At 45.5% G+C, this 17,172-nt stretch overlaps 1 protein-coding gene across 2 annotated transcripts in view; it reads right to left on the reverse strand.

Annotated features, from left to right (window-relative positions):
• Positions 1-200: 200 nt before the first annotated feature.
• POLD3 (DNA polymerase delta 3, accessory subunit) overlaps positions 201-17,172 on the reverse strand; it is a 29,960-nt gene continuing 12,988 nt past the window's right edge. The window contains exons 8-12 of one of the 2 annotated variants that reach the window (XM_075742657.1): positions 14,269-14,431; positions 12,867-12,979; positions 7,093-7,190; positions 6,166-6,247; positions 201-2,414 (exon numbers count right to left, since the gene is read on the reverse strand). In XM_075742657.1, the coding sequence (XP_075598772.1) occupies positions 2,209-2,414; positions 6,166-6,247; positions 7,093-7,190; positions 12,867-12,979; positions 14,269-14,431 (662 nt within the window). In that variant the 3' untranslated portion in view covers positions 201-2,208. The remainder of the gene's footprint in view (positions 2,415-6,165; positions 6,248-7,092; positions 7,191-12,866; positions 12,980-14,268; positions 14,432-17,172) is intronic. The other variant, XM_075742656.1, reaches the window with a different exon arrangement.

A 17,172-nucleotide genomic window follows, 5' to 3' on the forward strand; every position in this document is an offset into this window, starting at 1 on the left:
ATTAGACTCAAGGGGTCAATTCAGTACAGATCCTGATAGTTTGAGATGTTCTTACCCACATTTCAGATGCTCTAAAATGCTCAGCTTAAGGCTTCCAGCCCTGGTTTTGATGGAAGAACTCTTTACCCACTTCACCAGTGATATTCTTCCACATGGTCAAGTGTCACAGCAACCACTGGAAATCAGGATGTAGCACAGCATTTAATGAATAGCAAGGACAAAAGAAAAAAATCTTTATTTAATGAGGTTTGTTACTTATTACTTTTCAAAATACCCTCAATTCTACCAAGAAAACCAGAAATACTACAGCAATTTTTTTTTCAACAGTTACATTTTCTTCATAAAAGTCAGAACAAGGTCGTTCATTCTTTCCCAAACATACCATGAGGGCACAAAACCTTTTTCAGCCTATGCAGCAGGCTCTGTGCTTGGATGTCTGTGAGCACTGTGCCACTTCTGCCTTCCCTCACCCATCTTCCCATTACTTCCCCTATCAGACTTCAATTTAGAAAGTCCAATTTTAAGTTCCTGACACTTACGGGGAGTGACGTGGGGAGGGCGCTGAGCTATGAGGTTACTCTTGATCCATGCAGTGAGCAGCTGAACCTAGCCAGGACAAAAAATGTCTCCGGGTTTGTGCCCGTGCTTGTAAGTAGGTTTTTAGGTTTTAAGTAGATCCTCCCATAGCTGCTGAGGGTGCAAGCTGCCGAGGGCAACATGACTTCAATTTAGTCAACTGTTGGTCACTACTAGGTGCACGTTCAAATTTCTCCAGTCACCAACCTGACCTCTCGGTCAGAATGACTGCGTAAATACACTCAGTTGGCCCTTTTACTGGCTACAGGTTGGAATACTTTCATCTGGGTGCCTGAAGACATTTCTTTCTTGGTTCACATTCTTCAGACTTTATCTATCCTTCTACTAATCACAAACGGTTTATAAACTGATACGTACATATTTATCCATACGTACGTTGGCCTAACACCACGCAGAAACAGCCACTGATGACATCAGTTGCCCATTTGGGAGCCCTCACCAGGCCAAGCTTCAGAAACGCTCAGCACCCATCCTCCAGAAAACCTGGCCTTTTACATATACCTATCAAATTTAGCACCAGAAAACCAGAAGGCATCCAAAATGACGGCTCATTTCTGATTAACAGGACTGCGGTGCTTTATTCATCTCCAATAACTGGTTCCTCAGGGCCATTGGCTGTGACACACTTCCTTCAGCAGGCAGATGACGAGATGTCCTAGAAAACAACTCTTCCGTTGTCTGGTTTATGCCTGTAAAAAATACTTCAGGCAAACCGAAACCTATAAAACCAGCGTGCAATTATTCACGGGCAACAACAACAGGTACCTGACTGGTGTTATCAGAAGTGCCCTCTGAACACCCTTCCCTTTGACTCGTTAACTTTCAAGGTTAAAGATACAGTTGCTTTCCCAACAACAGCAAAGCCTTCCCCCAATTACACCGGAGCCAATCGTGTGGGAAGCCTCAAAGATGTTTTTGCAAAGACAGAGCACCAACAGTGTCCCGATCTATAATTAGGCATCTGAGCAATTTACAGAGGATATGTTTAAGGAAGAAAAGAGTAAGAGAATTTTATATGCACTGCTTTGTCCAAAAAAAGATTATGAAAGGCAGAGCAAAAACTATTTACCAGTCTTAGGGGGAAAATTAAGTTCATTTCATTCAGTTAAAGCTGAAGCAGATGTTCGATATTTGTGTGTACGCCTGAAGACCTGCTACATTACAGCTTCTAACCAACATGAACGTTTAGATCAATCTGGAGACCTGGGGGTGTAAAAAGAGGGAGGAAAAGAAACGCCGCAATTCGACTCCTAATTTAGTCCATTTACCACTTGTGGAACAGGCCTTCAGCACTGAGCAGGTGAAAGGCCGTATTAAAAAAATAAAATTTCATGTGAATAGATTAACAGTCTTTCAAGAGTTCCTCTAGATTTTGCTTCTAGCTGGCGATTCCCACACTGCTTAGTGAAGACGACTGAAATTACTGCAGTAACAAATAAAACTTTTCTCTGATACAAAATCTAGTCCAGAGGGCTTACTTACATAGTAAGCAAGATATCTTACGTAACTGAAGATTGCATGTTGTGCTCTGCCGCAGCAGCAGCTTTCAGAAAGCCACACAAAAAGAGCAACGCTCCCAAGCTGCCAAGAGGACCGAGAGAAAGACCCAGTTCATTTCTTCTGGAAAAACCCCATGATGGAGACCTGTTTGTTGGCTCTGTTGGCAGTAGCTGCCCCTTTCTTCAAGTTCTTCCTTTCTTCCTTTGGTTCTTTTTTCATAGGCAGCGCAGGCTGTTTGTGAGCAGCTGGTGGCTTGGACTTGGTAAAGTCATCTTCGCTATCTGTACAGGATTCACTCTCATAAACCTTCTCAGTCACTGGTTAAAAGAAAAGATGTGATGATGGTTAAGCCTGTGTACCAGAGACCTCCCCACTGCAGCCTTCCCACTGCTAATCTAATGCTAAACTACTCCTTAAGCAGCAGCTGCCCATGGCTTCCCACTGGGAAGGGTCCTCGAGAGGACGGTTCCCTTTCCAAACCTATTCGAGTGTTGCTGCCTTCTAGAAACAAAGCCCAACTGCGCTGAAGACCATCGATTTGTCTTGCAGAAGGTGACAAGCAGCCATCAGAAAGCTACGAATTAGCATTAGATGACAGAACATCATTGGAGACCTTAGTGCAGCCCTGCAGTACCTAAAGGGGCTACAGGAAAGCTGGAGAGCAACTCTTTATCAGGGAGTGTAGTGATAGGACAGGGGGTAAACGGGTTTAAACTAAAAGAAGGGAGATGGAGATGAGATGTGAGGCAGAAATCCTTCCCTGTAAGGGTGCTGAGGCCCTGGCACAGGTTGCCCCGAGAAGCTGTGGCTGCCCCTGGCTCCCTGGCAGTGTTGAAGGCCAGGTTGGATGGGGCTTTGGGCAAGCTGGGCTAGTGGAGGGTGTCCCTGCCCATGGCAGGGGTGGCACTGGGTGGGCTGGGAGGTCCCTGCCCACCCAAACCATTCTATGATTCTATTTTATGGTTAAAAACCACCATTCTGACTTGGTCAGATTTCCACAGGGGCCAAAGCAATCAGATTGTCCTAAAATCCAGACGAGACAACCCAGAGGCAGACCCAGCCTTCCTTCACCAGCACCGTGCATGTCTGATGGCCAAAGAAAAATGAAGCAAACATAGCACACCTCAGATGAGATAAGGAGCACAAAATCTCGGGGGCAGCTTCTTTCTGTACAGGTGGGTAAGCAGGGCAATTATAAAGAAATCCCTTAAAAAAAAACCAAACTAAACCCGTGACTGAAATCAAGGACTATGACTGAATGGGATTGCCAGCTCACTGCTGTCAGCGTCCGGTGATGGAAAGCTAAGGGATATAAAACAACGCTCACGGAAATTAAACTGAAGTCAGCTCCACTGATGAAAGCCATCGTTAGATACTAGTAAATGTTGTTATATCAGCTTTCCCAGCAGTGCTCTGGTATTCTTCTAGTAAGCCATTTTTCTTTAGCAACTGTATTCTTTTAAACAGATGTCCTAACTTCCCTTCTTCTGGGAAATTGGCTTTCACTTGTATTAATGCATCAAATTAAATAAGGTTTTCTACGTAACCAGAAACCGAGAAGAGGAATGGTATGAAATCCTGCTCTGCAGTGGTAGCAGATGCTCAAACAGGGAATGTAAACCCAAGCTAACCTCCCTTTGGAGGCAACTGGATTTTCAGTGAGCAGCTTTAACAGACCCAGCCACTTACTGAGCTTTAAAAAGTTATCACATTGTCACCCCTGTCAGTAATTCTTGGTAACTCTGAAAGTGTGCACATAATCCCCTCCAACTGCAAGATAATACAGCTTAGATCATCTTTCTTTTACTGAGATCTCAGCTGAACTTAAAAATTCTGTATTTGCAGCAGCTACGGGCACACAGATAGATAGTTACTGATGCTCAGCTCACAGCCAGACTCGCAAAGTCACAGTAACTCAAATTACATGAGCTCTAACTTAAACCAGTGCTGCAAGACAAATTTACCTACAGCATACACATATATATTCCAATATACAAGTCCAAATGAGTTCTTTCAAGCTTTAGGAAGTGCAAGGTAGAAATGCACTAGCTTAAACCTCAGTAATTCCCCTCTGCTATAGGCTAAGAGCAGGCACTTGATCAAGTCCCAGTTGATGCATGGTCACACGCCTCATGTTTAACGCCGCAGATATTTTAATTGCTCAATTTCCCTCAGGGCTAATTCCTGAATTGGTTTTGCTTTTTTACACCAATTCCTTGCTATTGCAGCTATTGTGAAAACAATCACTTAAAATTGTGAAGTACAGCCTAATCCTAATGTTAAGATTTGACAGCTCTACAATCTAGTCCTTGTTTTAAAAAAAAAAAAAAAAAAGCACAGGGAGGGGAAAATGCCCCTATATTTCAAAGAATAACAACAGTTTACATTAGCCTGGGAGATGTGGAAGTTATTTAGCCTTCAAATGATCAGGTCCATGCATGGAAAGGGTGGGGAAGGGATGGGAGAAGAGAAACTGGACAATGACCAGACAGCAAGTTCTGTGTAACAGACTGGCTGGTTTTAGTACAGAAAGCAGCACGTCCTCCCTACCCAGTTCCTCAGTATCCCAGGTCCATCCCTCCCTCCTTCCTAGAGGATCTGTCTCCCAAAGTCACAACAAGGGGCCTGCACATCCCTTTTCATAAAATGGTAGTGGACACAAACTGTAAACCCAAAGGTCTGGATTTCACAAGAGACTACTGAAGCCCTTGGGGGTGAAGGGAAGGGAAAGAAAGGCAATCTTCCCAACCCTGGTACGTTTGGCAAAGGCGGGACAGAAAGAGCAGAGCACTCTTTGCTGGAAGCTGAACCCGGAACAGTCATTGCTGCGAGCTCTGGATGCAGATCTCGTTCAACTCAACTCCCCAGCTAATGCTTTTTTGTTCCATTTTCCTTCCAAGTGTTTTAATGGTTCTATCTGGGATGGGAGACCAAAACACCCCATAACGCAACTAGCCAAAGGAGTCGCAAGTCCAATTCTTTGACAAAAATCCAGTACTGGAGATTTCAGTTACTAGCACAGCCAGTTGCTGAGTGCTAGCTTTGTATTTCTTTAAAGGAGACACACAAAGTTAATAGGAAACATAAGATACAACTATACAGACAGGTGCAAACAGACACAAGCTGACTCACGTCCAGGCAGCTCCAAATCTGGGCCAAGCAAGCCTGTATCTATCTACGCTTATGCACAACCCCAAACCTGTGCAACGGCAACAGATCTTCTCCTAGAACTGGCTGAGCTCCCTTGACATCTACTCAGATCAGCAAGGCTGGAGAATGTTAAGCATCCCATACAACTGAGCTGACAACAGCGCTACAAAAACCACATTCCACCCTCTTATTTTTTAAAAACCTTTAAAAGAAAGTATTCTGAACTCCTACAGCTCAACTTCAATGTCAGGACACAGAGGAGGAAACAAGTACAGTGGGGTCACACAGCTTTCTCCAGGTCACAGGAGGAAGCAGTGTCCAGCCAGGCTGGAATTCAAAGCATCTGCCTCTCAGTGCATCTGTAGAGACTCTCTTCCCTCCTGAAAGCGGAGCCATCCTTATCAGAAACAAGAACCCTCTCAAAGATTTAAGCCCCAACTTATTCCCTGTTTATCTGGGATACTTTAAGTTTATATTAACATATAATCAAGCTCTGCAGCACAGCTCTGGATTTATCGCCCAAAGGTAAAAAAAAACCCAACCAACCAACAAGTCCTCCCAGCCAGAATTCACCCCCAAACCTACACCTCTCTCTGCATCATCTTTAAAAGCTTGTATCTTTGGAGAGGAGAGCAAGTGAAGGAGGTGCTCATGCTGGCAGGAGAGAAGGGAGAAGAACCAAAAGAAAATCTGTGATTAATCAAAAAAGAATAAGGTTTCAGCTACAGTTCCGTGACTCCCTACCCAGGCCTTCACCAAAAGGGCAGTTACCTCAGGTTGGGAGCGTGAGGTTGAAGTGGAGTAACAAAGTGGTTTTGTGAACCTCTTTCTAAGCCTGGAGAGGCTGACCTGTCAAAACCTTCAACACATCTTCAATAAAGTTAGTTCCATTGAGGTGTAGGAGACAACTAGTCTTACCCATGCAGCCTTCTTCTTCGTCAATAAACATTTTGGATTTCAGCACACGCTTCCGTTTCCTCTTCCTCCCTCCAGTCGAAACCTGAAGGACATTGCAGGATTGTGAGAAATCAAGAGTTAAGACCCTGTGCACGTACAAGTCATAAAAGTATCAGCCCCCAGGAGTGAAATCTAGTCTCTCTAATGAAGCAGAGCACGAGCTGATAACTAATTCTGTCCCTTCCCAGGATATCCTAGTCTCATTTTTGCTAATGCCACAATTCTCCCCATCCTACCAGGACAAGTTTCAGACAGACACAATACAACTTAAATGAGACAGCAAGCTTTCCTGTCTGCCAGCACAGGGGGAGCACATTCCTCTTTTGGCGCACGTGACATTTTGAAATGTGTTTAGTTATGTGAGAAGGTGGCACTGGGGTTGTCCCATCATACCTCCAAAAAAAATGAGGAAATAACAAGGTGTACAAGACATCAGAACTCCTGCTGCGACAAACAGCTGCACTTTCAGTAAGACTATACGTATTTTCTCAGCTCAGAGGTTAACTTCTGGCCAATCGCAGCCCACCTCTCTTACGCAGCAGCTTCTGTGCGGTACAAGGCTGAATACTGAGAGTCTCTGGTTTCATTTCTGGCCCTGCCCTGACTCCTGAGGCCAAGATTCAGAGGGAATCAGAGGGAATTCATAGAACCATTAGGAGGAAAAAAAGAGAAGAAAACGGAAAACTGTGCTATGGCAGCGGAAAAAGTAGAGTTTAACTGATGGTCTAGAAAATGAATGAGTTAGTGAACATGGTGGATTCTTCCAAGCAGGATGACATGATGGACTTGACAGGCAAACAGGACCTTCCCCCAGCATCTGAAAAGCAGCTGGGCAATCCCCATCGAGTCGTATAAAGCCAGAAGTTAATCACCTTAATATGATCTTACCTCTGTAGATGTTGGCTCTAGTTCAGTTTTCAGGGCAGGTATAGGAGGTGGAGATGGAGCTTTCTCTTCCTCAGGTGTGGGGGACAGTGGGACATCTGCTAAGAAGATGAACATCTTGATGTTAATGCCCCCTTGCAGCTACCTTTTTGTCTCAGATGATTTCATTTAACTCCACGCAATTGCGTGTAACCTGTATTCAGGTCAAGGTTTACAAGTTCTAACTCAGATTTGTTTAATTCAAGTCCGGACAGATCATTTGAAGCGGTCGGCCTCCAGCCAATGGTTCACCTTGTGCTAAGGTGCTACGCACTGCAGTTCCCAAAAGAAGGATGGTGGAGGGTGGGACAGGATGGGAGAAGTGCATTTGGGATTTTTGGTAAGCCAAAATTAGTTCCATCAAATGAAACTTTACAAATAGGCACAAAACCTGGTATGTTTTAGCCATATATTTCACTTGCTTATTAAAAAGAGGGACTAATTTGTTTAGAAATTGGAAGAGTCAGGGTTTAAGACTACATATTCCCAAATCACCAGATGATTTTGGTTTCTCTACCTCGTCCCCATTGTTCAAAACAGTCATTGCTTAACAAGTGGTGCTACACATCCCAAAGGGTCAATGCTATTAGCTTGAAACTACCTTAATCCAAGAATTAAGTGCAACATACTATTACCCACTCTAAATATTGTTAAGGGACACCCCAATCTTTCATTCAAAAAAACCCCCACAAACAAAAACCAAACCACCCCAAAAACTAAGCCCATTCTCTCATCATCTATGCTGCTCTCCTCTGGGTGCAAGGATGCAGATAGTAGAATCCTTTCAAAGCCAAAACTGACCGCAATGGTCAAGGCCACCTTCACAAATTTGTACAGAACAAAACCAGCTCTGGAGCCTCTCCCAGCAATGTCAAACAGGGCCTTAGTGAGACTGGCAGGGCTTACAGACGCAAGAGAAAGCCAGGGTCATTCTTCTGTGGGGCTGGCAGAGGGACAGAGCTGTGACGGTGAAGAAAAATCAGTGCAGGGCAAGAGGGGAAGGAGCAGCACCTTGCACCACGCAGCAGGCACTGTGACTAATTTAAACGGCTTTAAGGAATCCTCGCTGAGTCCAAGTAAAAAACACTGCCATGCAAGTCCTCAAATGTGGGGGAGAGCGAGGAATGTGGGGGAAGAAACTCCTCATCTGACCTATTGCTTAATAATAACAACGATACCGCCGGACAGAAGGACAGAGTGCCTGCTTGGCTTCTCTTCCCAGCTCTGCTGGCTGTAGCACTGCATTCATCCTGTCATTGTAACACAAATTCTGGATCCGTAGCTGTCCCAACCGATTAGGTCAGTGTTAAGAATTATGACTGTGCCAGGCAGGCGGCCAACTGACCTTCATAGGTTAAGAAGGGCTCAAGTGAAACAGTGGTTGGCTGCCAAGGCTAAATAATAAATTACATTCTTCAAACAAGGACTCAGCCTCCTAACTACTTCAGTAAGCGAGGCGCAGAAATGCAAACAGAGTGGGATAACATGACTCGGTATTTCACCTTGCTCCAAAGAGCTGGGTCTGGCAGCTGCGCAAAGATAAAACCAAACAACGGATCTGCTCTAAGGTGCTAAGTGCTGGGGCAGCCGGGACCGCAGCCGCGGAGCTGCGGGGAACTCAAAATTCTCAGTATTTATCATAGTCTCACAGCAACTGCAGACTGAAGCGCCCATATATACTGCACAGCACCAAACCTGCTTCACAGACTACTCGGGCTGGCCACATCAATTTTTAAGGGAGCACAGGCTAAGAGGGCTGAAAACCAGCCTGGTGGAAAACCTGCTGCCTCTGCTGTGCTCAAGCCGAGCCTGCTGAAGGTATTTTCAGCACATCAACTCCACTGTGCTTCCTTGGGGGAATATGTGGGCTTTTTTTCAGCCTCCTTCAAACAAGTTCTCCCAGCTTTTGGCAGGCAGAAGGCACCTTCTCCCCACGTCAGAGTGTTTCGGACTACCATCAAGCTGCGTCTCTATTATTTTATTATCCTCTTCTAGCCAACACAGCCCTCTGACATGTGATAACTCCTGAGTCAACCTCTAGCTGCTGCCCACAGTTTACTCAACAGCAACAGCTGCATGAAATGGATACAAGTTGGGCAATTGGATGTACCAAAGATGTAAATCCTGGCTTTGTTCGGTTTGCTCTGACCCTGCCTGGAAAAACTGTGAGAAGCTTTAGTGCTTCTGCTGCGGCTCTCTGAAACCGATAGAGTTTGTAGGTTACAGTGCCACTGAAATCACTCTCCAAAGTGGCTGTAAAACACTTGTCAACACTGCGAAACGCTGCCTGTGTTGGTATAGCTGAAGCTGCCAAAACCTCCTGTCCTCTGTGGACACGCTTGTGTAGTTTATTCTGGCACTGGAAGCAAAACAACCTGCAGTGACTAAGGCACCCTCATACCAATATAACTTTTTAACGAAAAATCATTTAAATGGAGAGGATTGTGCCTTATGCCCTCTCTGTATTTTCAACTTGGTACAATGTGCTGACACTTGTGTAAGAAGAGCTTACTTTGGGCTAATTTCAGTATATTAAGAGCAGCCTAATATAGAACAACGCAAAAGACTTGACCCGACATAAAAGCGCCCATACAGTGCTTCGCATCAGTTGTACAGACCTAGTTTCAAACCCACAAAATGTCGCTAAGTCTGGCTGAAAAAAAAAAAAAAAAGGGCAGTGGTTTTACTAGCAGTTACACAGGTGGAGCCCTGTCTGAACACCATTCAATCACAGCAATGGCCGCAGACAAGCCTCCCCTTGTATCTGCAGCTGCACCCCCAGGAAAGGTTAGCACCCCTGCCCGAGGCCGTGCCTCCTCGAGCTGCGCGGAGCAGCCTGTGCAAGCACCTCCTTGTTCGTTTCGAGCAGAGGTCAGCCAGGTTAGCGTGGCACGTTAGCATAAGCAGCAGCTAGACTGTTAGCCTTTGATATCTGCTCTGGTGGTGCAGCTTCCCATATTGCATTTTACATATTTAAAAACTTACCCCTTGATCATCTGCGGGTGAATTACGCAGGTGGCGGATGAAGCGTGCCCTGTCTGGCAGCGATTTCCAAATGCTGTGCAGCATATGGCGCCTTCCTCCCGGCTGCCACAGGGATGCAGCGGAGAACAATGTCACTCCAGGCCTCATTTTGCTCACTGATGCTGCTGATTAAAACTGCCCCTGCTCTCTTGAGAAACCCATTTCCAAACTTTCCAAGGATAAATGCTCTCAAAGTCCAGCTGTTGTACTTTTTTGGTTTTTAAATTATTCATTTTATCCAACTTACATTCTCATACTTCAATATTGAATGTAATATTACCAGTTTGGATTCAGTATGAATATTTCAAAGAATTCAAATCTATCTTCTTTCATCCAGTTGGATTTAGAAGTGCAAGCAGCAGAACCAAACGGCTGAATGCAGAGCTCATCAGGGTGGTTTAGACAGCTATTAGCGTAAAAAGGAAGCAGAGAAGCTCTCTCGATTCTAATCTTTCCCTTTTGCAAGAGGCAATAGTACTAAGCTAATCTGAGTAATATACAAATTTGTATACACGAGCTGTAATTTGCATAAATTTACAATTCTAATACGCAACACAAAGCCGATTTTCGACATAATGGAAAGAACAAAGAGGACTACAACGCAGGAGGAGCGACGGCAGTGACAAGAAAATTCTCCAAACAGCCACACTTTCTGCATATATCTCTAGTAGGTTAAACAGGAATAAACCAAAAGCCAACCCTCCCTAACAGAGGAGTGGGTGGGTAGCCTTACTTGCACTGTTTTCAATGTCTAAAGCTACTGAGAATGAGGTTAATAAGACAACTGGGCTCCCAACCTGACCAGAGGACCAGATCCATGGTTTCTAATCACAAATCTGGTTAACTCACACTTCAGAGCACAAATGAAACAAGGCAGAACAACTAAACAGAGCGACTGCATGTACTGAGGGCAGGAGTCTGGACCACATCTTGGAATAAATGAAAACACAAGGCACTACATTCAAAGGCATTAACTATTCAGCACAGGTATTCATCAAGAGACTTGGAGAGCTCAAATATTCAAAACCAAAAGTGGGTTTGCAGCAAGCAGGAGACTGCAGAACTCTCTATAGAAAGTGCTGCTCAATTTATCACAGTCTTATGACGCTGCTCTTGGTCTCTGGACACGAGAAGAGTTCTGACTCTAGAGAGGGAAAGCAGAGTGTGCAGTCACCTCTCTGCTTGCTGTGTGCTCAGACTGCTGTCATGAACACAGGCTGGGGGTCCCCAACTCATGGCAGCGCAAGGAAGACTGAACCAACAAGCCTTCATGCTTCAAAGAGCAGCCTCTCCGCACAGCCCTACCACATGCCTGAAACACAGGGCTTGTTTCTGCCTGCGTTCGTTAGCAGAGAGCGGACAAGCTGAGGGATTCCAGCCCAGCAAGGAGCGGCGCTTCAAGTGGCTAAACGGGCTGATTTCAATCTTCCCTCTTCAGAGCTAAGCAACACAGCTTGTCAGTAGGCTGAGTGATGAGTGAATGGAAAGACCAGATAATAGCTTACAAACATTTAAAGAAGTAAATACCAAAGAGTGTGGGCATATATTTTTTTTTCTTTATGGCCAAACAAGGAGCTGCACACAGGAATGTGATGAAATTAAGGCTGATCGTGAAGAACAGCTTCCTGAGAGATTTATCATCCTGTCTGAGTAGAAGTGACAGATGCCTGATGACAGAGATCACTGACATGAAGAGAAACCATGAAAATAGGCCTAAGGTGGCACAGAGACTGCTAAGATATCCAACAGTATTTGCCTCTCTAGCTTGTATTACAGATTGTCTTCATTTCATGTTTGCTTCTTATGTGCTGGGCACACTAAATAAGCAAACAGCTTCAGTTCTCCTGCTGGAGTCCACCTCCTCGCTAATACAACCTATTTGCTGTTTCACCTTTTTTCACTAGAGCTGTACACCAAACTGGTGGTTTCAATTATTTGTCCATAATGATCCCCGAATTCTTTTCCTGATCAGCTTGTTGGATGACTGTTTCATTTAGCACACACTCCCCAGCTCGATCCCAACTTATTTTCCAGTTATCTATATTGAACGGCATTTGTCACCTCAATTATCCAAATTCTTTGGAATCCAGCCCTGCTGTTCCTCATTATAAGCCCAAATCTTGCGACGTTCTGGGCATCCTACTCCTACCAAAGGCAACAGCCACCAAGGAGACGCAGAGTCGCATCGAATATGGCTCAACTGTTTTGCCTCCAGTTTCTCTATTATCTTTTTTTATTATTATTATTTTTTTGGAAGTCTTGCTTCCAATTCTGTCTTCCAAACCATTTCTAGAAACAGACAGAATAAAGATACTAAAATTGACCCTGGGAGCAGGGAGGGGGAAGTCACTTTGCGAGTGTTTACTCACCAAATAAACTGGTTATGACCAGTCTTACAATTCTGGAAGGCGTGATATCTTTCACAAGAGATTTGAGAACCTCCTTCCCACACGTCAGTGTGACTGGCAGCACACTTGGTGAGGAGACAGCCAGATCCGAGCTAAGCTAAAACAAAGACTGAAAGACTGAGGCATCCCAACTGTATGCCCAAGTGCTTGCAGCACAAGATACACAGAAAGCTCAAGCTACAGCCATTTGCATGGTCTTTAGTCCTCTAAACTATTCCCTCAATCATTGACCAACAGCCTTGGATAGTAATATTGTCGAAATCAGGCCCCTGACCTACATGCCTGGTTGTTTACACATCTTTTTACCTTCCTCATCACTGCTGTCAGACTGAAGTTGTTTGATTCGCTTCCTCTTTTTCTTTAGATTTTCAGAATCTCTTTCTTCCTCATTATCCGACTTGTCCACCCTTTTCATTTTACTGCCACAAAAAGGAGAAAAAAGAAACAAACATGCGTTATCCTTTGTGCGTGCATGAAAATTCCTGATAGAAGTACTGCTAGCAAGGAAATCAAATACCTGTGTACCTCTCAAAAACACATGCGCATCACATACACTGAAGCATGCTCACCTACACAATCAGACATAGGTGCACGAGCATTTTCAAGCCTCTCATCCTTAGCCATACCCCGTTCTCCAAAACAAGGAGGATTTCTTTAGCCCCTCTGCAGTTCAACGTTTTGCACAGCACCTCACCTAGCTTGGCCACAGCAACCTGGCAAGAGCGCATTTCTGATCTTGTCTCTCTAGCTCAGGCTCCCAAACACTAATGTCCCCAACAGCATCGCTCAGAAGCTCTTTTGACAGACTGCTTGCCACTGACTGACTATGAGGTAGTGTCTCAGAATCCTGGAGCCATTTTTAAAGACTACTGGAAAAATAAAATAGCTTCTTTCTTTTTAGTGTTGGCGAGACGTGTCAAACTAACAAGCCTGGAGGCTAAAGGCCCACGTATCCTCATAGAGCTGGTACAGCCCAAGTGGCCTTCCCAACACCACACTGCCAACATGCAGTTTCCAGGCCCTTGGCTTTTTGAATAAGACTATCAATAAGACGACCAGTTAGTACTAACTGCGATGGTGGGCTGGGCAGTGCGTTTACCTATTTAGTTAGAAACAGATTGAGACCACCAATTAATTACTCATAGGCCACCAGAGAGCCATCAGACTGTAATGATTTTTTGTCTCTGTCAGTTTGGGTTGGATTAAACACAAAGGGCTGAACTTAAAATTTACTTGGAATCTCAGCCCAAAGTAAACCAGCGGCATTGAAAGCAGCAGTACATTAGCTATGGAAATCAACAAGCAGAACTTTGTGTGCTGGAAGCTGTGTACATATAAGCTTGGGAATATACTACCTTCCCTGCAGTACAGGTGCTCCTGCCAGCCCCCACAGATTGCCTGCAGGGTCTATACTAAGTCTGCTCACAGTATGAGGTTGTCTCATGAAAAGCCACCCCCTCCCACTGAAGACTACCTGGACCGCATCCCTTCCCATTTGCGATGGCATAAATGGCCCTGAGGCATCTACAGCACTAAATGGAAAAGAAATATTAGGAAAGAATTCCAAGAGAGATAATTTTAGCCAGGTTTAATGCAATTTAGTAGCTGGAAACAGGAGGTGAGCCAGCATTGTGTGACCAGCCAGCTCCATGCAGGCCATCAACAAGCGTGTTAACAGATGACAGGGACCCTGAATGGCGCGGCCCACCTTTTTTTGTCCTTTTGTTGACTTCTAGCAGACTCCGTTTTCTTCCCAGGTTTCTCTACTGCAGTACTAGGGGATGACTCTGGTTCTGCTACAGGAACTGAAGGCTTGACTACTTCTTTCTCCTCCTTTGGCTGCTCAGGCACTGAGTTGACTTTAAGCTTATCTGAGAATAAATCATTAAAAAAAACCCCAAACATTGAGTATTCAGTATGAATGACAACTTACAAAGGTGTAAGCGCACTAGCACTTAATTACAGTCTGTCAACTTCATTCAGCAGCTTTACACACGTGCGCGCACCCCCCCAAATGACAGGGGCAAACAAGTTAGAAACCTGTATCATCACAAGATGCCTGAGCAAAGAAAGGGTATTCAACAATGAGATCAACTCCACTGTCAATAGGGACAGGGGCTGCTGAGAGGGCCAGAAGACTTCATGCCAACGTCTTTCTGACACTGCTTGGAAACAAGGCTGGCTGCTTCATTGAGCAAGGGAAAACATCTCATACATAAGAACTTGAATGACAGCTCTCTTATTTATGATCAACAGCAGAAAGCCGAAGGACCCAATTATTGTTAACTCAGGACTTTCTGGCAATGGTGAAATCTTCGAAGCCAGGAGAGATGTACAACATGTAGGGAATAAATCTTACTCCTGGAATCACCCTATCTCTTCTATACACATAATCATTTCCAGTTCTGCTCGGCTTGCTCCTTCCCTGCAGCCACCTCACAAGTTTCCTTGAAGAGCTCCCCAACAGGACTCGGCAGAGAAAAGAACCACATTGGAAATCATGGAAATGCATCCACAAAGCTTTCACCATTACCACTGGGTTATCTCCACCATGCAATCTCAACCATGTAAGGTTGCGGCAGTCTGGTGAAGTTCCCACTGACTGCCAAAGGGGAAACATAACCCTGTTTTTAAGAGGGGAAAAAAGGAAGACCTGGGGAACTACAGGCCGGTCAGTCTCACCTCTGTGCCTCACAGGATCGCAGAGCAGATCCTCCTGGAAACTGCTCGGGCACACGGGAAATAAGGAGGTGACTGGTGACAGCCAACATGGCTTCACTAAGGACAAACCGTGCCTGACAGATTTGGTGGCCGCCTATGATGGGGTTAAACATTGGTGGATAAGGGAAGAGCAACTGATGTCATTGACCTGGACTTGTGCAAGGCATTTGACACTGTCCCGTACAACATCCCTCTCTCTAAATTGGAGAGACATGGATTTGATGGATGGACCAGTTGGTGGGTAAGGAATTGGCTGGACAGTCACGCTCAGAGTTGCGGTCAACGGCTCGATGTCCAAGTGGAGACCAGTGACGAGTGGTGTTCCTCAGGGGTCAGTATTGGGACCAGCGCTGCTTAACGTCTTCATCGGCAACACGGGAAGTGGGATTGAGTGCACCCTCAGCAAGTTTGCTGACAACACCAAGCTGTGTGGTGGGTCAACACACTGGAGGGAAGGGATGCCATCCTGAGAGACCTTGACAGGCTGCAGAGGCGGGCCTGTGCGAACCACATGAAGTTCAACAAGGCCAAGGGCAAGGTCCTGCATATGGGTCAGGCCAGTCCCAAGCACAACTACAGGCTGGGCACAGAATGGATGGAGAGCAGCCCTGAGGAGAAGGATTTGGGGGTGCTGCGGGATGAGAAACTCAATATGAGCTGGCAATGTGCGCTGGCAGCCCAGAAAGCCAACCGTGTCCTGGGCTGCACCACCAGCAGCGTGACCAGCAGGTCGAGGGAGGGGATTCTGCCCCTCTACTCTGCTCTGGTGACAGGCTGAGAGCTCGGGTTGTCCAGCCTGGAGAAGAGAAGGCTGCGGGGAGACCTTAGAGCCCCTTCCAGTCCCTCCAGGGGCTCCAGGAAAGCTGGAGAGGGGCTGGTGCCAAGGGCAGGGAATGACAGGCCAAGGGGAATGGCCTGAAGCTGCAGGAGGGGAGATGGAGATGAGATGGGAGGCAGAAATCCTTCCCTGTGAGGGTGCTGAGGCCCTGGCACAGGGTGCCCCGAGAAGCTGTGGCTGCCCCTGGCTCCCTGGCAGTGTTGAAGGCCAGGTTGGATGGGGCTTTGGGCAAGCTGGGCTAGTGGAGGGTGTCCCTGTCCATGGCAGGGGGTTGGAACTAGATGGGCTTTGAGGTCCCTTCCCACCCAAACCAGTCTGGGATTCTATGAACTTCCTGGGTTTTCAGAATATTAGCTTTGGTCTAGGGCTCTTCTCAGATCTTAATAATTTTACTTGAGTTAATGGAAGTAACTATGCTTAGGCTTGTTAAGCTTAGGCTGAGTGTCCTCAGCTCCCTCAGTCTCATCAAAACAGGAACTCAAAGACACCCAACCGTACTGTGCCTTCTGTGTTCAGCGCTGGAACCGTACCCTGCAAACTCTGACAGATGTCTGTTAGAAAGTGAATTTCTGTTGACTCCCTCCCAGTTACTCTGCTTTGAATCCTCTTGTGCTCGTTATTATAAGGGCATTTTTGAAGAAAGTCCTACAGTCCTTTTCCAATGTCTATTTAAAAGCTTCAGCATATTTTCTTTAAACTTGGATAATTTAGGTCAGAAGGGACCTCCAGTGGTCACCTAGTCCAAATCCCTGCTCAAAGGGGAAGGCTGCCCCTCATTTTTATCATCCACTTATTAGCTCTTCAGTTTTCAGTAAAGAAATTAACCCTGAATCTAACTATAGACTCCTCATTTTTGTGATGAAAAGCAAGCATCATTAACATGCCCTGCGTAACAGGTTTTGGCAAACGTTTTACCAATAGCTAATCTTCCAGCCAGAAGTACTCACTTTAAATCAGATTTCTTCTGCACTAAAAATCCTTCCTGGGTTAGTCTGCACAAATATGTCATTTTAATTGATCTCCATCCAGCAAGTTTTTTGTCTGAAAAATTCC

This window comes from Balearica regulorum, chromosome 1 (assembly GCF_011004875.1).
Source record: "Balearica regulorum gibbericeps isolate bBalReg1 chromosome 1, bBalReg1.pri, whole genome shotgun sequence".
Taxonomy (NCBI): Eukaryota; Metazoa; Chordata; class Aves; order Gruiformes; family Gruidae; genus Balearica; species Balearica regulorum.